Source organism: Cuculus canorus, chromosome 1 (assembly GCF_017976375.1).
Source record: "Cuculus canorus isolate bCucCan1 chromosome 1, bCucCan1.pri, whole genome shotgun sequence".
NCBI classification, from domain to species: Eukaryota; Metazoa; Chordata; class Aves; order Cuculiformes; family Cuculidae; genus Cuculus; species Cuculus canorus.
The window spans coordinates 15,933,414-15,957,987 of record NC_071401.1 but is presented as its reverse complement, the minus strand read 5'-3'; the positions used below and the strand labels follow the sequence as shown (position 1 = coordinate 15,957,987).

Here is a 24,574-nt window from a genome sequence, read left to right as displayed (position 1 = left end):
TCCTCCTGCCTCTGCTGCACTGAGATTCGCAGGTTATTAATTACAGGGGCCTTGCTGGAAGAACAAGCAGGACATAAGTGCAGAGTAGTCAGTCCTCCAAGTTACACGCAGAAAAGCAAAGGATCTTTTATTTGGAGAAAAGGGTGTTCTTTTTAATTACTATTAGCAGTGAGAGATGCTTGTGCTATATGGGAATGAGAACTCACCCATGTGCCTGCATTTCTTTTAATATTTCCATGAAACCCCAGCGCAATTAATTTGTAGTAAAGTAGATTCCATCATTTCCCCATTACTTCTATAGAGTCTCAGTCTCATTATCACTTTTAAAAATCTGGGAAAGACAGCCATCAAAAGAAACCCCTGCTCTAATAGAGACAATGATGGCCCCGCTACCGACTTCCAGAGCCCAAGTTCAACCTTTGTGCTGGGCGAGTTCCACATACTGACTATCCCAAGCAGAATACATAACCACAGCATCTTTGTTTTCACTCAGCACCTTCTTTTGCCTCCAAATGGCCACTGTGTGCTCTTAAAATCATAGTCATCTCCCACTTGCAGGGAAACGGCAGCAACGGGGGCTTGCTGCTCAGCTGGGAAAGCTCTTCAGGGTGAAGAGATTTTCATGGATATAAGTTATGGTCATGATAATGGAAGAATGATGCAATCGCAGCATACCTGCTGAACGGGCATTATCTGCTTGGTTTGTTTTGTCACGGCACAGCTTTTAAGGAAGGGAGAAGGTGAAAAAGCAGAGGTATGAAGGGTGTCTGATAAAAAAGGGAGAAATAAGAAGTAGGATCATTGGTGGATTTGGATTAACATCATTTATAAGCGATGCTGACAGTGAAAATAATCAGAAGCAAAGAGGTTTGTGTGGCTGCAGGAGAGATGCAATGAGCAAGCATCTAAAAGAAAAGGACAAAGCAGTAAGCTAGGACAATAATTTCTAGAGGAGAAGCGTGAATGCATAAAAAAAGCAGGGAAAGATGGGATTTCTCAAAAGCAGAAGCTGCAGGAGCTCAGGGGAAAAATGATGAAAGCCTGTTTAACAGTTGTGTGTGAACAGTGGAAAGGGAAGATTAAAGATCTAACCCGATGCCGCGGCAATGCCCAGCGGCCGATCGTGCTGGAGCCCTATTGCAGCACACTGAGTTCAAACAGGGTAAAACACAGTTTGGATTCCAAGCAGCTGAAAGCAAAAATCGGGAGGAAATCAGTATGCAGAGTTCACGTAGCGCTTTGCATTCAACACAAAAAGCACTCACCTTTGAGATCCTGAAGGAGCCAGCCAGCAGCAGTGGCTTCCAAGAGCCGGCAAGAAAATATAGTAGGGAAAGCCAGAGCACAAAGGGATCCTAAAGCTGGTGAGGTTTGGGGTGCAGTGGAAATACTCCTCACACAATTAGGCAATCACACTGAAGAGTGATCATCAATCACTCTCCCTTGCTTTCTTTATGCAATTATCCTAATTATCCTAATTGCATAAAGGCTATTAAGCACTTATTTTGATAACTGGAGCTTTGTTACTGGCTCTCCATTTTTGGCATAATTTTGTTCCTCATATAAATAGCACAGAGTGATGAGGCACTGGCACAGGTTCCCCAGGGAGGTTGTGGCTGCCCCATCCCTGGAGGTGTTCATTTCCAGGTTGGATGGAGGCCTTGGGCAGCCTGATCTAGTGGGATGTCCCTGCCCATGGCAGAGGGGGTGGAACTAGATGGTCTTTAAGGTCCCTTCCAACCCAAACTATTCTATGATGTTTCTATGACTCTGTATTTAAAGATCACTTTAAGTATGTGCAGAAATGTTTTCCTGAGCAGGAGGTTCAAATGTCTGTGTAAAAGGAAACCCCATAACACAGATACCCAAGAAATGTTACATTTTTATCCCCCAGTGCCAGGTTCTCCCTCAGCCACACCTCTACGTCCAAACCTTCCACTGATATTTCGCCATAGGCCTAGTTGGTGTCTGTACCAAGGCAACATCATGGGTTTAGTTCCACTTTTTTATTATTCAACTTTTTATACATAATAAATACAAACTTTTTACAGCCAATATAAAGAAAGCATTTGCACCTATGCTTTCAGTGTACTGACGCTGTACATGATGATACGTCGAATACATGCCCTGTATGAAGAAATCATAGTTAAAAAGGAGGCATCTTTTTACAACTTTTCTTCTTTTTTTTTTTTGTTTTTCTTTTTTAAATAAAATTAGCAGCTCTTACAGAAAATATTTTAAAATACAACTAAAGAGACTTTAAATAACACTTTCTGAATTTTGAAAGTCCGGGTATGAAGGACACAGAAAAACTGGCCAAAGAAAGTGAACGTGAACATTATGGCAATACTTGCTTTTCTTCTGCATTATGAAGCTTTCAAAATTTTTGCAAACAGTTAAATCTTTTTTAAAAACTTTTTTTTTAAACTTAAGAATAGTTTGATAAACACATAAAAGACCTCAACAGATCAACAGGACAAGAGGTGCAAAAGAATGAAAAATATGGGAAAGACTTCATTGGACAGTCACCGATTTTGTAACTGATCCATGAATCGTTTTCTTCAACAGCCCCACTCTTGGTTAAAGATCCCACTGGGAAAGGAGATTGGCAAATACGAATGTCTCGGAGACCCAGTCTAGGTTGGGATTTACAAGTATGTGCAAAGTTTATGATAAAATCTTGTTAGATGATTTTTTTTTTTTTTTTTTGTAAATGCAGCCTCAAAACACAGCCCTTGTTAGTAAACTAAAGCTAGAAAACTTACTGGCTTAGAAAAAAATCAAAGACATAAGAGCGCATTCAATAGAACTCACACAACAGCTCAAAACCCCCCAACCTGTGATGCCTTTTAACTGCAGCTTTGATCTGATGGAGATTGCTGACAATAATTTAATAAGTACATAACAAAAAAACTGTTTTAATCCAGTTTTCCCTTTTCCCTTGACTGTTTCTCTCCATGTTACAACTCTGAATATCCTCTTCCCTTTTCTTTCAAACAGAAAAAAAAGCTTCGTTTTCAGAGATCTCCGAATGAAAATGTGTTTTCAAATTCTTTTACTCTCTGTTTCTTGCCCAAGAGTAATTTGAGACCATAGTCTTGGCCATGAGGTGGGGTGAAGGCTTCGCAGCAACCAGGGCTCTTCCTGGCTCTCTGGCTTTGGCTCGTTACTGGGCTTTGCCTGGGAAAATGCTACAGGACCATCCAATGCAAAACTAAACAATGCATGTAAATACTCTAAATGTAACCTCTAACTCTAGCCAGATGTTTTGATGACAAAGATATACTGCTAACGTTGGATAATAAAGTACACGGCAATAACTGGGATAAGAGTGACCCAAACACTTTAGGAAAAAAAAAAAGACCAAAACCCCCAAAATCTGCTAAGAAAAAAATGAAGCTCAATTTCCAGATCTAGACAAAATCTCACTTACTTTTCTACCAGTCGGTTTATGCTATGGAACAAGATGTTGCTACTAATTCAGCACCTCCATATTAGATACTCTATTACTAAATGTACTGCATAAATATTAATACAAAGAACATTTAGTTCTGTTTAACTGTTAATTATTGAAGAGGTGTGCATTAATGTAATTAACGCCATATGATCTGCATCAGTTTTCCTTATCTATAAGATTATTTTCCTGTTTCTTCCTTTCTGCAAGGGGATTAAAGAGGAGCCAGCCTCTCCTTATACTTAACTTTTCAGTTCCCTTTTTCATTCCGCAAGATCTGATTAATACCTAATCAGATGGGTAATGCTACTTGAAGAATTGACAATCTTTAACACATTTCTATGGCAACAGTAATATACTGTACTAATGCACGTGATCAAATACGCTATGACTAAGTTGCATGAACGAGGCTCTTTCCTCGGCCTCCGTATAAAAACTGACCATCTTCAGCCAAGAGAGAAACCTGCTCCAAGGCAACGCTCTGCTTGCTGTTTGGCCCATCTTGGTTTATGCTAAGAGAGGAAGAATGATGTATATAAATCAAAACAACAAAAAAAGGCACGAAATAGTCATGACTGTGGGAAGGAATCCACCATGTCACTGCCACATAAAATCCTCCCTATCTCTTGCTCTATTAAAAGTCTTCATCATGCAAAGGTGCCTAAAACCGAGATTGACCGCATTTGGTCTTGATTGTAGCACTACTACTTAACTAGTCCAATCATTACACCAGAGTAATTTCCACGTCCTCTATCTTCTCTGTTGTCCGGCGATGATGCTGTGTAGGGGGTGGTGGAGCTGCTCGCACCTGAAACAGCCAGAACCAGCCTGTAACTATCAGAAAACTGTCAACATTTCAGAGCTTGTATAGACTAAAACTGCAATTTTGGGCGTGTACTTCATAACCATGCAAATATACAGACCACACATTAAGATCAACAGAACTGCAGTGAATAACCAGCTGAACTCATGACCAGCAGTCTCCAATTAAGCCATCAGGGCTCTTTGTTACAAAATGCCACCAGTCTTGGGTGTTTTTTCTCCAGGATGACTAGCAACCATGACAGCGTAAATAGACTGAAGGAAACAACCTATCTGTCCTGCCTGTGCCCATGGATAATCCAGTACGTATACCTGGGACAGACTTTACATCAAACACTGAAATCTGATGATGCCCCTGCCTGGAAATTTTGTGGACTGGAAACTTCAAGAACTCCCTGTTCTATCTAACCAGCTTTACTCATAGTAAATCAATCACTGACCTGAACGATATACACCTGAAATCTGATACTACTTTTACACTCAGCCACATCAATAAAGTTGTTATTGCTCCTGAAAGAGATTACCTTAAGCGTTAACAGCATTTCGTGCCGGGTTTTCAATCACATGATTTCAGTACACACCAGAGCGACTGGGTATGGAAAACATGAATTGTGGAGCAATACCAGAACAGGCTTCACAGTATTTTCCAACCAGGCGTATTTTAAAAGTAATACTAACAAAAATCCCTTCAATTAAGGCACAGCAGTGTACTAATGTGTTGAAAAGACAGTAAATTGCAAGAAGCTCATGAAGAAAATATTAATCTACAAAATGGAAAAGCTGAATCAAGTATCTTTTTACAAGGGAATAAGATAACGTAAAACTTCCGTGCTTAATACATGCATACTTCATGGTGCAGTACTACCTCTACCTTGTGTATGTCAATCCATAAGGCTAACTCATATTGGAATATTTAGAATACAATTTTTAAATATCAAAATATGCTCTTTTCCTGCAACCTCATTAATTGAAAATGCCAAGAAAATACAAATACTACATTTCAGTATGCTTTGTTTTAGGACTTTGAAATCCCCCAAACTTGATTTGAAAATTAGACCCAGGAGATGGATTTTGTGAGTTCCATGTGATTAAATTCTTCCTCTAATTTTTCTGCAAAATCTCTTCCTAGGCAGCAAAGACATCATAAAATATACAGATCTTATAATTAAGAAGTTTTAATCCAAAATCCTCAAATCAAGGACTTTGGAAATAAATTCAACCCTAAATGCAATGGAGTCCCAAGGGCTCTGTCAAACTGCTATTACATCAAACTGCTGGCAAGAAGATTTGGCTGCCAGCGCATTGCATGGCTGGCAACCCAACCTCTGGACAAGAAGGAATTGTATAAACCTTACAATTAAACTGTTACGGTGTTTATTCACCACCTCTTTTTAGTTCTGTTTAGAGGTTATTATATGTGTCAAGAACAGAAATAACCTCCCAATGCCTGAAAAGGCAACATAAGTTTATTGATTAACATCTGGTTTACTACCATTAGAGATGTAATTTCCTCCCAGGTTAGATTCCATGCTTCATATGCCTCACAGAGACATGCAGGTAGATAAAGAAGGACGAAGGATTGGGGATGGATAGCATTCAAGGTCATCTTTAAACAGTGACTCACTGTTTAAACAAGCGCAGCCTTGTCTTGTTCTAGTTTTCATTTAAGCTCAAATAGTTCTCATGTTCTGTAGCTTTTTGACACATCCAGGGGGAGTGAACAGACCTTTCCTCACAGTATTCAACAGAGATATCGTGTTTTTATACATCGTAATTGGATTTGCAGAACACAAGAGCGCCAAATCATCAGGTGCTGTATCACCACCCAGCTTTGAATGTACCTATACCCATTTACCCATGTGCAGCCTTATAACTTTACAGCATCAATAAAAACAACAGCATCTGTTTTTAACTTACAGGTCGCAGTTTGCCATATGAGGTTTCAGGAGGAATTCTCGGAGGCTGTGAAAATCCAGGGGACTCTGAACTGAAGCTGTTTTCTGAAAGAGTGAGCAACGCCCCATCACAAACAATCCATTCAGTATTGCTGAATAAACTTTACGTTGCAAAAAAAAAAAATTTCCCCCTCCTCCCAGACGTGAACAATCTCAATTAAGCATTTAGCTGAAATGTGCCTTTTACTACCACAGATTTTCTTACCGTTAGTTGATGGTGATTTAGGGAAGTACTGAGAACCTCTTTTATCCGGACTGTGGTAGGGACTAGTGGGAGGCTGGTCATACAGTGGCAGTGGTGGAAGGGCATTATTAGGCTTTGGAGTTGGGGATACCTGTGTTAAAAAGAGAGACGGGCTGCAGAAAACCTTATTCCTTGACAGCTTTTATGTACACACTGAGCTCCCTGACACATCAGTATGCTAGGAACTTTAATCTGGAGAAAAACTACCTGTCAAAAGTGCCATCAGGTACACTTGGGAAGGAAAGCCAAGATATCCAACAGAGATTATATGTACTTTTTAAATCATAGGTCGCCACTGAGCAGAATTTTTCATCCTCTCCAGATAAGTTAGACAGACCTTTTGAAGGTTATTTGAAAAAAAGTCATTTGGCCAATGTGCCTCTCCACATATATTCACAAAAAGCATTATGATTGTGAGTTTTATCCCAACTCAATTACATATATATAAATTAAAAAAAATTTCACGGTCTTCTCAAATCAAAGAATAAAAATAATGGAGAAATTACTCTGTAGGGAACATGGAAGTCCACTCTCTAGCACCACAATTACACTTGAGAATGTGTCTGATTTCCTAATACGATTTAAGGATTACAGAACTATACTGGAATGAGGACATTTTTTCAAAAAATTACTGTAATACAATATCTGGCAGTATTACGCCCTTCAAAAACTGAGAGGATATGGAACAGATTTAAGTATGGAAACATTAAATTAGGGCTGAGAGAGCCTGTAGGTTCTTTTTGCCAGTTCTGTTTGATGTCTCAGTCTATACCATAAATTAATTACAGGAAGCAGACTGTGAATTTTCTTCTTTGGTTCGTTTCCTTTCTACTCAAATACTTGCCTTTATTCACAAATCTGTAACATTTGCCAAAACACATCCGTTGATAATTACTAGGCTAGGTAAGAAACTAAAAGGTAAGCACTCGGGTTATTTTTTTTTCTTAAGTTGGTTCTGATTTTTTTTTCCCTAAAGAAGCAGTAGATCTCTGCAGCCTTGTAAAATTGCCCTAACAAATTAATACCACATGTGCAAGGTAGCACCTCAGCTCTTTACATACCTGAACATCTCCAATCCACTGAGTTTCTCCATTTTCTGAGGCTGTAAGCTCTTCAACTAATACTGATGGGAACACCCCAATGCGTCCATTGAATTCTCCTTCCCAAAAGCCATCATCATCTTGATTTTCCTTGTTTAAGATGCGGATGATCGCTCCTTCCGGGAAGGACAGCTCATCATCTGTCTGGCCCTCATAATCATAAAGTGCTTTTACAAAACAGACTGAAGAATAGAATAGGGGAAATATAAGTACAATTGACAGGCATGAGCTTAAGAAAAATAATAAGTATTATACATGCTTTTACAGTGGGACTTGATGATCCTAAAGGTCTTTCCCAACCTAAATTATCCAATGGTTCTGTAATTGCTGAGTCAATCATTTTAGTTCTCCTTAAAATGTTAATCTCAACTCTATGAGATAGCCAGTAAAGTCAGCAGATTTGATACAAGACGATAATTACTGAGAACAATTGTACTCAAAAACACAGGTCAGAGATGAGAAATCGTCATATGTGACATCCAAACTTGATTTGCAGGATGATTTTGAGAAAAAGCGTAACACATTACATATTTTTTATTGGTATTTACCACTGGAATCTCCGTTCAGGGTGCCTGAGACTAAGTCAGCCTCAGTGAGTTATTTGAGGTGTGGTGATCGACTGTCCAGTGCTGCAAGGGACTGTAGCATGCTCAGCAACTGCTGGATGTTGGAAATTGCAGGTACTTCTCCGGCACATAACCTACTTGACCTGCTTTATTCCGCGCCTGTAAGTAAACAATACAAAAGATGCTCTGCTTTTGCATGCTACTCTGCAAAGAATCCAAATACTTTGTCTCATCTAAAGTTCTACTTCTAAATATAATAATAATAGTGAAAAGAAACAATCTCTGAAAACAATACCTTTACCCAGTCTTCCATATCTCCGTCTTCAATAACCTCCAATACCTCATGTTTCCTCTATGGTCAATTCATCTGGCTGAGAAGCCTGGAGTACGTAACAGGAAGATTACAAAATAAATGTATTTTCAGGTGCACGGGACAGGCACTGTAAAGAACATTCTCACCTAGACTTTTCTAAAACTTACATTTTATTAAAAATTGAAAATTTTACGATGTAGCATACTTCAAAACATATTAATAAGGGTTCTGTATACCTACTGAGATTCACAAGTCTTTTTTCACTCAAGAGCATAAACAGAAACACCGTACCACCCAGACCCTCAAACTCTATTTACTTTTGGAGCCCTAATTACTCCATACTCTAAGGTTCAGCCTGCCACCAGCTTCGGCTACCGCAGTGGTGTGATTTACAACTGACCTAGCAGTGCTAGCAGAAACAAATAGCATAAATGCAGTTTATCAGCAAAGCTTTAACTCATGAATGGTGGTTTCACTATTAGAGGACACAGAAGAGCTTTGCTGTACAGCACACAAGCATGCCTGACACCAAGAAGGTATTTCTGATAGAGCCACATCAACTCAGCAACAGGAATCAGAACATCTTCTAATGGCAGGCACACAACCAGTCTCCTTGAAGCCAGAGGAGGACATCTCTACATGCTTCAATTTATGCATGGACTTAAATACTTTCCTGATCTGTTGTTCAAATATGTTTCACAATGGTATAGATTTAGACTGCCACAGGTTTTCACAACTAGATGTTAGGTGCATTTGATGTGCACCACTACTGAGCCAAATGCAGACATTCTACCTCAAACTCCCACAGAACAGTTATATCTATTATTTGTTTGTTGCATAATTCATTTTCTATTTTTTTTAAAATAAAATAACAAACCTTATATGAATAAACCACTTTGCAGGTGAGAGGATAATTTCTTAGAGTACCAGAAGGACTAGAACTACTGTCATCAAAAACATCCATGCTGTCATCAAACTCTTCACCTTCTTCCTTCTCTGCATCAGCATTAATCTATAAAAAGCAAATTATATTAGCATTATACCATCAAATAAAAATAAGTGAAGAAATAGCAATAAAAATGAAATTACCAACATTCTTCAGTTTATTTTCCTGCTTATAATTATTGAAACTAGACCAAAAAACCCAATAATTAAATAATATTCAACACATGATTCCCAAATAACATCAGGAAATCAGTCATCAAAGCAAATATAGGGCAGCAAAAGAATAAGTGCTGTCATCAAATTCCATCTTTGCCTAACTTGGCTTTACTTCTTCATTGGAGATGCCATTTCAGAGGAAGAGCAAGCAGTTTAATGGAAAGAAAAGTAACTTACTGAGAATTTATGCTGTTAAAAGTACCACAAATAATAAAATGGAACTGCAGTGGAAGTGCTAAAACTCGAACAAAGTTTTTTTAAAAAAAAAACAGCCTTCCAGCTGGTGTATTCTGCACAATAGATTTGCTGCAGTTTATTACAAAGAAAATCCTTAGAGAAAGAATGATGATTAAAATCTAGCTATATAGAAGTTTAATAAAAACTGAAGTCAACACACTTGAAAATAATCCAAGTTTCTATAAATTGTAGTTCGGGCAATGTTGACATGAGCCTGTGCTTTGGCCTTGTGCCCTGGATTAAATTCTGAATAAACACTTAATCTCACGTGAAAATAGGCAAGTCTTTGAAACCAAGGTAACACTGTTATGTATTTGCCATCTCTCTTTTATTATTCCTTTTAATTTGTGAGTGAAATTTGGTATTCCTCAGGAAAACTGAAAGGCTGATAAATCAACAAAAAGTTGGGCTTGAGACCACAAAGGCAGTGTGCGGGCTCCCTACATCAGCTGTACCTCTGTTCTGTAGCATCTTTGCTCTTCTAGACCTGGAGTGGAAGCGCACAAAACACTTCATCACTTTCTGACTAAGATTATTTTTATGTTACAATTTTTAGAATACTTCCTTGTAATTTGTATGAACTGTTCGCACTCATGTATTTTATCCAAGTGCAGTCTGCAGCCACTGTTACTTAAAACACATTTATGGATGTTGCAGTAACAAAAATTTTGCTTTTCTACCTAGCTAATACTGTGGCATATTACCAACCAACTTTAAATCATGGCAAATTTAAGGTTTCCCCCTCCAGTTTCTAACTGCCTTTTGCTGTGCATGGTCTATGTCCCAGCACACAAACTTGACATTCAGCTGACAGCCACACGAAACATCATGGAAATTAGTGTATCATGTCTAGAGAGGCTTGTTCGTAAAACATCTGGTCCTGGTTTCATGGGGAGGAAAAACACATTTAAATTTTCAGTGTGTGGGCTGCTCAAACTCCTTTCAATAGGATCATTGCAAAGTAGGAAACAGGGATGGAAAACGGCATCAACAATGCAGAAAACTTAGCAGTTTGTTTCATAAAGCTCATCCTTCTACAGTGTGTGGTAGTGAAAGACAGCACAAGCAAAGAACAAATCCATGAGGCATGACTATGCTAGAAGGTATGTAACAAAAAACAAACATTAGAATAAACGCAGCCAAGAAGGTGACAAGGTAGCTTGGTTATACATACCAAAAAAGGTATGAAAATATATATATTGTTTTGTTGCATATCCTACATAAACAGAGATTTGATATCAGCAGCTCTTTTTTGGCTTATCTATCCTCAGAAATGCAGAGACCCTGGCAATAACAGAGAATACCTTTATACCAAACCAACTCCAGTCTGATTTGGATGCATGACCTGTAGGAGCTAAAAAAAGGCTGAATTTCCTGCCAATTCACCACCAGCGTGGTCTGCCAGGTGCCTCAAAGTATTGGTCAGAGGCAGTTTGCAATACGTCCATTTAGGGACCGAAAACCACAATTTGTTTCCCACAGGTTGCTGGTATCAGCCGAACATCAGGCTTGAATATGAACCAGCAACCTAATAGTTGAAAGATGCTATGACTTTTTCCAGCTGAATGATGCTATACCCCTTTACAGCTAAAAGCATTCCATTTTTCACATTTACAGTAAATTTACCAACTGCAACAATACTCTTAACACTGTGATACTGTACTTCTAACTGAAAAAGTTCTTATAAACTGTACTGCTTCAAGTCTCAGTGAATAGAAAACAAAACACAAATCCCATAAAGACATCGTCCCCTGTATCAGAAAGCCAGCCAACTGAATAGGTGATGGGATATTAACTCCTTCAGCTCATTATATTACTGGCAGCAGGTTAAACAAACACCATGGTATCAAGCCATCAATGCTGCTTTCTTCTTTTTAACTCTTCAAAAGAGAATCTATCAAGAGCTTGCTGAACAAATTATATCAGTACGTCATGAAAATACTTGCACAAAGAGTGAAGCTGTGCAAGAACGTAAAGGACGACAGACAGCTGGTTTCTGAATTCTAAACACTGCCCAGTTATCAAGGATGAAGTGAAAGTACTGTTTGTTATATGCCGCAGTAATTCTGCTAAACAATTGCAAGCAACAACAATTTCAGTAACAGTTCTAAGAATTCCATCTACATGGCTGTCCTCATCTGGGCTGCCAAGGTCAACAGCATCTTTTTTATGTGGGAGCATATGTAAGTGTAAAAGGAGGGAAAATAAGAATCAGAGATTTAACCTCCCACGCTGTAGGGCATCTGCTAGGCTCGCAGTGACTAGCACGGGGTTTGGCTCCAGGGCCCAACTGTGTGGCATGTCTGATGAGACGGAGAAAGAAGGTACTTGGGTGCAAATCAAACAGTACACAATGGGAAGCTTAGAGGTGGAGGTACAGAAGAAAGGGAAAAAACAGTTGTTAAAACACAGCTATGTAACCGATATTTCATATATCCTGGCTAGAAAGGATCTTGAAAATGAAATTCAGCACCAGACCTCGATCTGGGATTTGGGAAAGGCTGAGCTGAATCTGTCATACTCACTATTACTATGAACCACGGGAATGAAGCACTGCAAATCACTGTCACTGTGTTTGAGCTCTGTATATAACACCCTAGAAGAAACTTCTTAACACCCTGAAGAAAGCAAGAGACTGGATTCAGGAGCCTCAGGATTTGCTGAGACACCATTCAGAGCTCACTCCCCTTTTTTGAACTAAAGTTGACACAGATCAAAAATATCCGTATATCCAAAAAAACTTTCCCTCAAAGGGTTTGCCACCATTACCAAGAAAACAGTAAAGAAGCAGAAAAGCACAAAGAAGCATGGGAACAAGCAGGATTTTTGTGTATAGATACCACATACTCGCTGAAACAGAGATTTTGTTTCTCTAGGCAGTCCAGCAAAAGCAAGCCACTCTCCAAATCATTTGTGATACAATGAAAAACCACATCCTCATTCCCCCTGAAAGTTTTGTAATCCCGAAAATTATTCTGGCTGTCCAAGGCATTCAAGATCAAAGAAAAAAGTGTGAATTAAGTAATATTAATGTTGTGTGAAGACTACAGTTAGGAAAGTATCCACATGCCAACAAAGACCTTATAAAAAGCTTCTAAATTTTGTTAAATATTAAATATCTAAACATGCACAAAAAAGTTAAAATTCGTTTGAGGGAAATTGACTAAACCTTCAGGAATTTTATTTTACTTGGTTACTGGTGAAGAGCAACAGATTGGTTAGTTTTACAGCCAAAGCAGACAGCTCAGCATTGCGTGCCATGTAGGGGAATTAAGGGGAAAAAAAGGTACTATGAGCTCTTTAAGCAGTTCTCCTTTTCCATACAGGGACTTCTAGTCAGGCAGCTGTTTGATTCAGCTATCACTATTTATTTTGAAACATATCGTTCTTTGAAGGGGGTATAAGGGAAGGAAATGGGAGTTTTGCTTTTATTTTTTCTTGAATTACATAAAAATGTGCTTTCTTCCAGCTAAACAGATGGGAGATGTTCTCCGGCCTATTTTGCAAACCAGCTATAGACATGAAAAATGCAGTATTCTTACATACGACTGAATAAAACATCATTAGTGATCTTCCACTGAACAAAGTTGCTTTTAGTTCAGTTTTCGGTATATTGGATGGAATTTTCAAAAGAGTTAGCGTGACTTCGGACTCGGCAAGAATACACTCCTGCAACTCAATGTAACAGCTGAAGAAGTTACCAGCTCTCTGGATGAATTGCAGTAGTGATCTGGTTTGTGGTCTGTTCTAATTTAACTTTGGTACTGCTTTAATAAAACTAGTTATTCATAAAGAAAAAGTCAAATATTTAATGTAGCTTAAATAACAGGGAGTAACTTGCAGGTGAATAGTGGTTACACGTACATCTATGACAAATCTTTGAGGCAAACATCTAACGCTGCTCCCAGGAATGGGCAGCCTGTTATCCAGAGCCTCTCACTGATTTTTAATGAATCAAATTTTCATCTCAAATACCCAAATCTATTTGGAGAACAGGCTTTGCTCTCCTGATGACTTTCACTGCAACCTCTACATAAATGACTCTTTAACAGACGATGTAGGGTCTACAGTTTTCTAAACATTTGGAAGAATAAAGCCTTTCATCCAAGTATCTCAGATAACATCACAAGCTATTAATGAAACTTCAAAGAAACATACAGACATTTTTCTTTTCAGGAGATGGCAAATAAATGTTATGGCACTTATCCAAGGTCAGAAAAATTAATCTAAAGTAAACACAGCAGCAGAACCCAGAAATCCTGATTTTTTTTTTTTGGTCTCTTGCACGAAGTATTCAGACACATGCTCCAGCTACATGAAGCTACAAGAATTTTCCGGTTATCTATCAACCAACTAAATAGTATCAATTTAGTTTTATATTCAGTATTAAGTTAGGAATTGCTACCAGGAAAAAAGCCACATGGAGATGAAGTGGGTTTTACACATTGGAAGCCGTACCGGATGTGAAGAGCCGTTGTTGGTCACCAAAGGCAGGCTGGCCCAGCGTTCATTTTCCAGTTCTTCCATCACTTGGTTCATTGCGCTTTTTAGCCATGTGTCCACAGACACACCAATCTGCTTCAGCAGATCAAGACGAGCTTCTGCTTTCAGTTTAATTATCTGAGGAAATAAACATGCAGAAGTCAGAATTCTTTCAAGACTACATGTCATCCGTTGTCATGATTCAAATGTGTTATTTCCTGATCCGCAAACTACTCAGGTGGCTCTGAAAGCTGCTTCATGCAGAAATGAGCCCAGTCCTTCATTTCCTTGCCTGCATGAATGTGGTGTGAGCCAAGAGACAGGGAACGGTTTTCTAGAGATGTATTTCATGAGTTGGTGTTTTTAAAATAACATCTATTAGCTTATGCTAACTTTCTATTCATATATTCTAATGGTTGGTCAGTTTAGATTATTTTCAATGTGAAAAAACCAGATAAAACCCTGTCCTTCACAGTATTTTTTAAATTAGGAATACTCCCAGGCTGCAGACCCTGGATGGCCTTTTGGCTGGTGGCTAAACTGGATGGAATACACAAATAAATTCGACGCAACAAGCACACACAGACCCACCAATGCTCAAATGAGGCTATTTTCTATCAACGTTTGCCAGAGATCACAGGAAGCTTATTTGCTATGGAAACAGAATATCCTATAATTAAAAATTAATCAAATATCACACTTCATGATTTTTGCCTTTAGAGAGAATGAAAATTTAGGTTTTCTGACAGCTGGTTTCACTTCAACATCCTGGCATGTTTTCCGGTGGATGGAGCCAAGGCTTTAACAAATTCATGGCAAACCACCAGTAATGATCCAAAATTTATTTAGAATCTAATTAGAAAAAATAGAAAGAGTAGCATAAGGAAATGCAGGATGTCAAGAAAGTGAACTCAGAATTTAAAAAAAGTAGAATTTCAAAGATCAAGAAGTGCAGGACAAACCTAGGATAAAAATGAGGATATTTAGGTACAGTTTCAGCTCTATCACCACTGTTATCCTGTTGCACTCGCACAGAGTAAAACACCCAAGCAATTTACCAAAGTTTTTCAGTGAGTGGCTGATGGAGGCAATAACTGAAAGCCACTGAACCACTCTGGAGCTTTCCCTGAATTTCCTTTCACAGCATTGTTTATTCTTAGCAAGTTACAGCGCGAGCAGGCGAAGTTTCACGCTCTTATCCACACCCCTCCAGGCCCTTCCACAGGGATCACAAGCACCCTTCTCCAGCATCATTGCCTGTATGGACACATTAAGTTGCCAGTGGCACTGGGAAAACAGCAAAACCAGATGGGTCTACGCAAAAATTAGAGGGAAATTAGTTTTTTATATATTATAATATAATATATATGTATATCTCTATGTACAGTGAATTAAAATGCCAATTGGTGCCACACAGATTTTTATCTCTCTTATGAATAGCCTTACTATATACAAAATTTTGTGTTAAACTGATATGATACTGGTATTTTTCTTGTTCTGGACATGCTCTTGCACTTTACTATTATCTTTCTATTAGAGAAGACAATCAGAAAATAAATTACTATAACGTTTATTCAGCTGAATGCCCAAACATGGATCTATTTTCATTTTAAAACTAACACAAAGGTGACTTTAAACCTGCTTCACAACAATGAACTCCTTTCGAGAGATATAATTTTAAATTCCATTGAGAGAAAATGTGATTTTTAACAAGCAGGTAAGCTATTAGAGTAAAATTTATTATGTGAAATATGTCTTCATATGGGTACACCTACATGCACATGCTCTCCCAGTTAACCTGGTACCAAAGGATCAGACAAGTTTGAGAAGGATCAGACAAGTTTTTTTTTCCCACGGGAAAAGCCAAAGCCACTTAGTCAAGTGAAGTTTCCACTTTTCCGTGCAAGTCTTCAGGTGAATGATTAACATGTACTGTAAATACCGTTCATAAAGCAGAGAAAATGAGGAAAAAAGTAGAACACATAAACATACTTCAGTCAAGATTCAGAAACCACAGATTTAAAAAGAATAAAAAGTCCAAAGATAGATCAACCCATCAGCATTTATCTTTGAGAAGCAGATCATTTCAATTTAATTGTGGCATCAAACATCTTCTGAAAACCTAAGTTAGAGTGGTCCAAGTCCTAACCTGAACTTTGTAAATATTTACAAAAGCAATTCCTATGAGAAGGTTTGAAACTAAAAGTGTTAGACAGTGTCAATAGTTTGAGTTCCAGGGTTAAATGGAATAGGCATTTTATTGCTCTACTGAAAGGTAATACGTGTCACTCAGTTTTGCTCCTACTTACATTAGTACATATATTCAAAAGCTGTAAGAACATGAAAAAAAATAATCTTAATAATTAAACCTTTTCTTTGGAAAAAATTTTTTAGGACCACTTACCAAATTGAGAAGTGTATTTTCCACTATTTCAAGCTAAACAGCAAATATACTTTTAAACCAAAGACGTCAGCACAGAAGCATTGCAACCAAAAAACTGAAACCAGGATGTCAATTTTTCACATGAACACAACTCTTGCCTGTTAATAAGTAGTCAAGATTTTGAACAAAAATACTTTCTAACCACATCCTGCTTTGAGAGAAGGGGAGTGGATCTACAGCATCCCGTGAAGAAAAGCACTGATCCTGCCTCTTATGTGGGATGCTCTTACACCCAACATGAATTACCCGCCAGCATGATCTTGGAGCACAGTCAGCTCCAACCTCAGCAGCCACATACTAACATGCTGATCAGACATCTATAGTGTGAGAACAACCTAGTCAAAGGCAATTGACTCATACAGCGTTGATCTGTGACAGTGGTAGGGCATGGGCGGGTTAGCAGCTTCACTGGATGCATCATCCTTTTATTGGATTTTTTTGTGACTGTGATAGATGGAGTCAATGGAGGTCACTGCAAGTCATTTGCTTTAGTTTGTTAGTGAGAAACTCCCCATTTTATCACGTTACCAAGCTGAGGTGCCTCCAATCTCTAGGATGTACTTATGACATAAAGTAACTGTCCCTGAACTTGTCCTTTATATTCCAACATTATATTATGATGACTTTTCATATTCCTTCAACAAAAGTTGCCTAGGAAACCGATCAGCCTGGTTGTTTAGCTGTTTTACCTCGTTATGCAATTTCCAATTAACTTGAATTATGCAACAGCAATAAACATTAGTCTAGGCATGCTATAAACGTTTGTAGTTCATATTAGTACTCACTCTGCTGTAAACCATGTTGTTTGTACAAACTTGTTAGCTAAAATAAACAAGCTGCTCCAAGATCCTTGACTGTACTTGCCAAGGGTCAGATGAGATTTTAATTCAAGGTACCCAGCAAATCCAATCAAGTTTCCCTACTCTATTTATACATAGTAGTCTTAATATTCAACAAATGTTTGTTCAAACCACAAATGTTTGAGTTTCATTCCACTGCAGACAAGCCACAAAGTACTTACAGTATTATGTCAGGCTGCACTTGAAAGATGTATAATGCTACTGTATGAGCATACACACATATTTTACCTAAATAATTATACTGATAGACCAGAATTAACAGCTTCTCACCAAATATGAAAAAAAACCCATAAAATAACCAGATAGCAGTGTAACTGTATTCTGCTTCTAACAGAGAGACAGCTACATGTTTAAAAACATAAGCACTTCATTCAATATCCTATGTCTAAATCAGCTGGGGTTTGATGCTTTCATTACAGCTTCTCAAAGCCTTGATCCTTGCAAAAAGATCATATAGTTCAATTAAAAAACTAAACAAGGCTTTAATAATTGATTTTCCCACTTAACGAAATGGACTCTAGCAGACACTCATCCCGCACTTCCCAACTGAGTGAACTCTACTGACAGAAACTCATAGACTTGAAAATATTTAAAATCAAGGAAGCATTTGCATTCCCAGCAATACTAAGCATCCCCAGGAAGGCAGCTGAGTTTTGAGAGCATAGGAATGCTGGAATACAGCACTCGCTCTGAAACCTGGGTGCTGCCCAATTTCATTAAGTCTCACTGTAGGACAATATTTTTCTATTTAATAGTCAAATTGGTATTTACAATTACTGTTGGTGAATTATTATTTAATAGCTAAGGATCAGGATATCTTTACACTGATTTAAAACCGGCAGCCACCCACAAAGTTTACAAACAGTGCTCTGGGTGGTTTCTGCTTCTCTGAGCTGTTCTATTGCCTAAGCTGATGGTAGTTATAAAGGAGATGAAAGGAAAAAACTCCAAAGTTTTTTAAAATATAAATACTGTTATCTATTTCTCACATACCAATCGTTGTTCTATGTGGCACAAGGCACAGTTTTGTTTATTACTGTTTCCAGTCTTAATTAAGCCAAAAGCTTTAGACCCACAGCTTGCACATGATGAAGATAAACAACTGCTTTGGAAGTAATGGAAATCAAAATCATAGCATAGCTGTTCTCTGTTCCCAGAAAGAAAAGGGCTTATAAGAAACCAAGTGTTCATTTACATCTCACAAACACCTTGGTTATAAGTCTCTTAAAGTCATTTATAAATAAGTCTTGGGTAAAAAGCACACAAAGAAATCCATCAAAGCTGATCTAATGTAGCCCCTCAAATAATTTTGGTTTATGGCTGTTATATCATTCTTGCATGGAGTTTTCTTGAAAGTGGAGTTAGTTGCTATTATTTTCCATGTTTTTTTAGGGTGCAGAGAGGACTGTGACCCCTGCCCATTAGAGAGTACTTCTCTCCCTGCTGTGCATTCCCAGTGCTTTTTGAGCTGCACTAAAGCCACCCGAACCCCACTTCTCAGTACATATTTTTTGCTCTTGAAGAATTCAGAATTATTTGGTTTAGATAAAGGTTATACTTATGAGCATGTTCAGATATTAAAATCAGATTAAATTAGGGTTACAAGCAGACCTAAATCATCATTTGTGAGAAGTATTTCGCTCCCCAGCAATGTTTTTCTAGTGGCAGGAACAAAATCATTAGCGGACTGGGACAGTCCTTGTTTGGGAAATTGTTTTAGCTAAGAAGGAAAACAACATGGAAAGGTTGGAAAGATATTATCTTAATTTTTCCAATTTAGAGTATGTTTTGTTTAAACTCTAGGCTTTTTAAATTTATGAACTGTGAAAATGAAACACTCTTTTAATGAGAAATACTGTATCATTTAAATTTTGAGCCACCAGAATTATTCACACGGCAATAGGTAGAAGTAACTATGAGTACAGTAAAACAAATATTGGACTGCCACAAATTTCTCAAAACCCAATGTAAGCCCTCCTCTGCAAATTAGTTTTAAATCGCAGTTTACTGCTATTAAAGTAGAGATGCATGGGCAAATAATTCAAGAAGCTTAACTTTCACTGCCTTGTTGCCATAAAAGATGTTTGGGGTGGAAAGTTAGCTATGCCAAAACCACCTCCAACCAAAAAAAAAAAAATCCTACCCTATCCAGCTCACCTAAAATTTTGATCCCTGAAGCACAAACTGGAGCTCAGCCTTCAAAGAGGAGTCTATCATTTATTCTAGCTTTACAGCGTTCATGTACAGTACTGCAAATCATGACTATATGATGCCAGAAATTTATAAAAAACAGGTAGAAAGATATTCATTCTGCTCTAGCCTGTGTTTCCTTTGTCTTATCTGCAGCCAGAAAAATACACTTGCTACCTGGCTCCAGGCAAAGCTCAGCCGCTACTTGCAGCGAGTCCTGCAGCAACTTGGAACTACCAGTCCCTGTGAATTCACCTGGCTGGGACTGAAAACCCCAAACTCAATATTTTTCCTGCACCAGCTAGGGAACTAGCTAATAAATGGCATTCTCCAACACAACACTGAGTAGGTTTTTTTTTAAAGTGTGAGGATGAGTGGGATATTACAGCAGAGTTAGTTAATTTATATGCTAAATATTCTGCATGGAGTTAAATCAAATAAGACTATTACATTGAAGCAAACAGGAAATGAAACACTGACACAGATAACGTCTGAAGGGTGAATGCCAAGGTTAAGAAAACAGTGAGTGAAACTATTAAAGAAGAAGAGCCCACCTGCGTAGCTCCAGCCCAACTGGCAGGCTCATTTCTCCCAAGCTCAAGCATACAGAAACATTAAAGATTCCTAAGCAGACGAAGCATTTAGTAGGGAACTACGGGAGAGTAGATGAGAGCAGTATTGAAGCATTTTGCCGGGTTTACAAAGTTGTTCCCAGGCTATTGCTAATGGGACTGAAAGGAAACGACTCAAATTCTGTAAGTAGAAAAAAAGTATGTAAAATGTATGTTTGCGAACCTTAATCCACACATTTCTCTACATTCTGGGTAATGAATACTGGTTCTTAGTTTAGTGAAAGATGTTGCATAGTCAAAAGATTTCACATGAAAAGATTCAATAAGATTTAAGCAGAGGCTGGACTAGAGACACCCCGAAAGCCCCTGACTTGATTGACAACAAAATGAAACCACTTTCAAAACACAGTTTAAGGCACTGAGCTGAATTTTCAGTGTGATCCACCTTTAAAAATAACAATTAAAAAAATACAAACCAAAACTCTACAAAACAGGCAACATGAATATTCTTGTAGCCCAGATTAATCCCTGATCCCTTTACTAAAAGATCTGAGAGACAGTGTACTGCCAGAAGTCCTACAGCAATTAATCATCATTTCAGCAACATTCAAAGCCATGACGACTATTATTTTTAGGATGTTTTCAAAATGACTTATGCATTTGTTTCCATATATAAGGATATTTAGCCTTTACGGTATATAGGGATCCGTAAGAAAAATAGACAGCAAATATGGCTCTTTGGTTGACCATATAATTGCAAGAATCTTTGAGACTGCTATTTCATCATTAGCTTCAAAGCATCCCCTTGTTTGTTCCTCCCCTGTCTTTCCACAAAATACCTTCCTCTGTTAAATGTCCACTAATGCAAAAAATATCCTTAATTATTTTCATGAATCCTACAACCCAGTCTTCTCAAGACTTCCCTTCTCATTGTTCATATCAGAACAGGCAAATTTGTAAAAAAAAACATGCTGTGAAATATATAAGGCGGGATCTGAGCATACTGCAAGCTATCTGAATTTCTCACAAGTCCCTTAAAAATAATTATCAGAAAGTATTAATTCAAGATAAAAATTCTCTAATATGGTAGTATAATTTTTGCAACACCGCAGTCAAAATGGTTAAACATTTTGATAGAGCTGATAAAGTACTAAGACTTGTACACATCTTAATACCATAAAATAGCTTCAGGGGGCTGATGATCCTCCTCTTGATGACAAGATTCTCATCTCTGCAGATGTCCTCACTAAACTGTTCTTCACCAAACGAGTTCAAAATTCCTGATCTATGGATGTCAGTGGCACTTTTCCAGGCTAGTCCTCATTCTGCCTAGCTGGAAAGACTAACAGCTCCTACAAATCTCATACCGAGAAGGCAATCTGTTTACTTAGCACAGCTCTTCCAAGCATATGTTTCCTGAGCAAAGCCATAGATGGCAGCAAGTGACATTTCGCAAATTCAACTTTTTGGGGGTTGGTAGCCTTATTCCATTTCATTTATTTCAGTAAAGTAAATGGAATTAGCTTTTCTCACATTTCTTATGAGCAGAGAATGACACCTGAAAGGTTCAACTGCAAGAACACACAAATAACAACGGCTGAAACGTAGCTATGTCTACTTGAGATGCAGTAGAACCGCAGGCAGCATACGATTAATAGATTAGATCTTATAATAGAACAGGAGCTCAGCCAGCAAACACAACTGTTACCACAGCACAGTAATAAATATACATAGCCAAATATAAGGGGAGGGAGAAAACAGCCCTCCATTTGCAATTAAAAAGGGACCTAAGCTTCTGAACTAATCAAATTAAGTAAACAGCACAATAATAAGTCTTAATCAAATCTTACCTGCTACAAATACTCTCTCGAGAGTTGTAGATATCTTAATGATGAGACAAAATGTATCCTCCTATAATTAAGTGGAAATAGGATTAATCGCTCAGGAGGCTCCAAGACCTTCCTTGACCACAGACCTGAGCACCAATGGGAAATCTCCCATCATTATTGAGAAAAATTATTTCAGCCCTGGGACCAACAATACTGCATGCTGAGACTCACACCAGGCTACCAAAATATCAGTCTCTTTAGTTTGATAAAGACAAAGTAAGATGAGAGGAAGAATTCAAGGAACTCAGCCACAGGGCCCAGGATGCAGGCTCAAAGAAGACTGATAGAAACCAAGGAAATAGCTTCAACTTTTTTTTTTTCCCTTATTTCTGCAACACAGATCAAGTGGAGACGGTAAATTTTTGTCCCCAACAGCTGAAAGAGAAAGGGACACAGGCAGTGGAGAAATGGAAAGCTATTTTAAGGGAAATCAGATCTATCCCACTGCCTGAATTAACAGCCGTAAAACGCCCAGCAATCTTCCTTACTGTTGTCACAAAAATGAAAACTCAAAATACAGAAGTTCTGGCTCAGTTGTGTGAGTTGGCTGAGTAAATGCAAAGAAGCTAAGAGAATAATTTATTTTCTCAAATTACTGAATTTCAAAGGTGTTGGCCTCCTTTACAGATGATGCTTGACTCGTGCCAGCTTCAATTTAAACAAAGACCCTCTGCTCTCAGTGCTTTTCTTTATCAAATCCAGCCTCTGAGCAGCAGTGGTTAAATGCTGCTTTGAGAAGGACAGAGTTCCTCTGGATCTAAACTCTACAGTGTAGCATTAGCAACACTCAATTTTAGTGCACTGCCAGTGCCAGAGGTATTATCAGACATATTCTAATATCTGCTTTAAAAACAAGTGAGCAAAACAAACAAAAAAACTTTAACGAAAGAGAAACTTTCCATTTTTAAGAAGAAAACACATGTTTTGGTTATCAGTTACAGTCATTGTATATCATCTGCCATGTATTAAATGTACAGGAGCACTCCCGCGTAAGCTGTATTTTTCCCTAAACCTTAATCAAGGAGTCTGCTCCATGAAACATCTCAAGGAAAATCTCTTCCTATCCCAGTGAGAAAAAAGATTAAAATAACCCACTGAGCTGTTAGTGTGCCATTCTAAGATTTTATGTTCAGACACTACATTTCAGAGAAGACAAAAAAACTTGTTTTCTCCAATACGTCTAGATACTATGCACACTTTTACTCTGCTTCTTTGCTGTACCTTCAAACTACATCTGCTTCCACACTTGTCATGCTTGTAAGAAAAAAGCTGTTATACCTCTAGTACAGTTCTTCAGTACCCCTCAGCTTTTAGATTTCAAAGTATGTAGGGTCTCAGAAGAGAAGGGTAATGAGATGAATACACCTATGCACAATACACCCTGGAGAAACCACACTGCCCATACACATAATGTCCAAAAGGTCCTGGTTCAGCCCATGATGTATTAGTTAGCACACAGGAAATATACAGCAGAGAACTTATATCAAAAGAGAAAGTTAGAAAAATCACCCGGCCACTAAGTCCTCTTAAACTCAAGTACTTCACATTTTTACCATACTCTATCATAAAAGAGAATATGAGTTAAGTATTGGAAAGATAAGGGATGGTTTAACTACAATGCACCACTAGCACTGGAAAACCATGGAAATACATTATGTACCTATATTAAACCCTTTCTACCAAATACTGTAAAACGCATCTGGAGAAAAATATCCGTGTTCTCTACCTCTTTAGAGTACTGTTTGGGGCTTATAAGGATGCGCATATATGACTGCATTTGTTCCTCATTAGATCTGAGAATTGCATGCTATTCCCGTTCCCCCCACCGCTTTTCTGAATCGCCTTCCTGGCCACATGCTTCTTGCCCAGTAAGTTTCCCAATGGAACTCAATCCCTCCCTCTGCTTTTGGAAAGGACCACTGCCTTCTGCAGCACACCGCACCACAGGGTTTATTTCAGATCTCACATCTCTTTTTCTTATATATAAACCTTCCAACCTTCCACTTCTTGGCACCTTCCCTCTCTCCTCAGTTATAGTCTGTGGCTGTGGCCAAGGCAACTTGCAATTTTGTCTCAAGCTCTTTCAAATAATTCTCTCAGAAAAGCCAATTCTCTGCTATTTAAAAGTCCTCACGTGCTCTTAATTTTCTTCTCTGCTGCATCTGCATAGACCATAACCAGTGTGTTATCCCTACCTTTGTGCTCTCTGTATCATTCTCCCAGGACTATGGCCTAAATTCTACTCCAGAGATCCTTCTCAGCCATTACTGTTGCAGCACTTACTTT

At 38.2% G+C, this 24,574-nt stretch overlaps 1 protein-coding gene across 1 annotated transcript in view; it reads right to left on the bottom strand.

Annotated features, from left to right (window-relative positions):
• Positions 1–1,996: 1,996 nt before the first annotated feature.
• Positions 1,997–24,574, bottom strand: part of FCHSD2 (FCH and double SH3 domains 2) — a 163,254-nt gene continuing 140,676 nt past the window's right edge. Inside the window, 10 exon segments of the mRNA XM_054080180.1 lie at positions 1,997–4,262; positions 6,194–6,276; positions 6,437–6,566; positions 7,537–7,757; positions 8,124–8,234; positions 8,237–8,300; positions 8,437–8,487; positions 8,489–8,521; positions 9,332–9,466; positions 14,311–14,472. Of these exon segments, the coding sequence (XP_053936155.1) occupies positions 4,179–4,262; positions 6,194–6,276; positions 6,437–6,566; positions 7,537–7,757; positions 8,124–8,234; positions 8,237–8,300; positions 8,437–8,487; positions 8,489–8,521; positions 9,332–9,466; positions 14,311–14,472 (1,074 nt within the window). The 3' untranslated portion in view covers positions 1,997–4,178.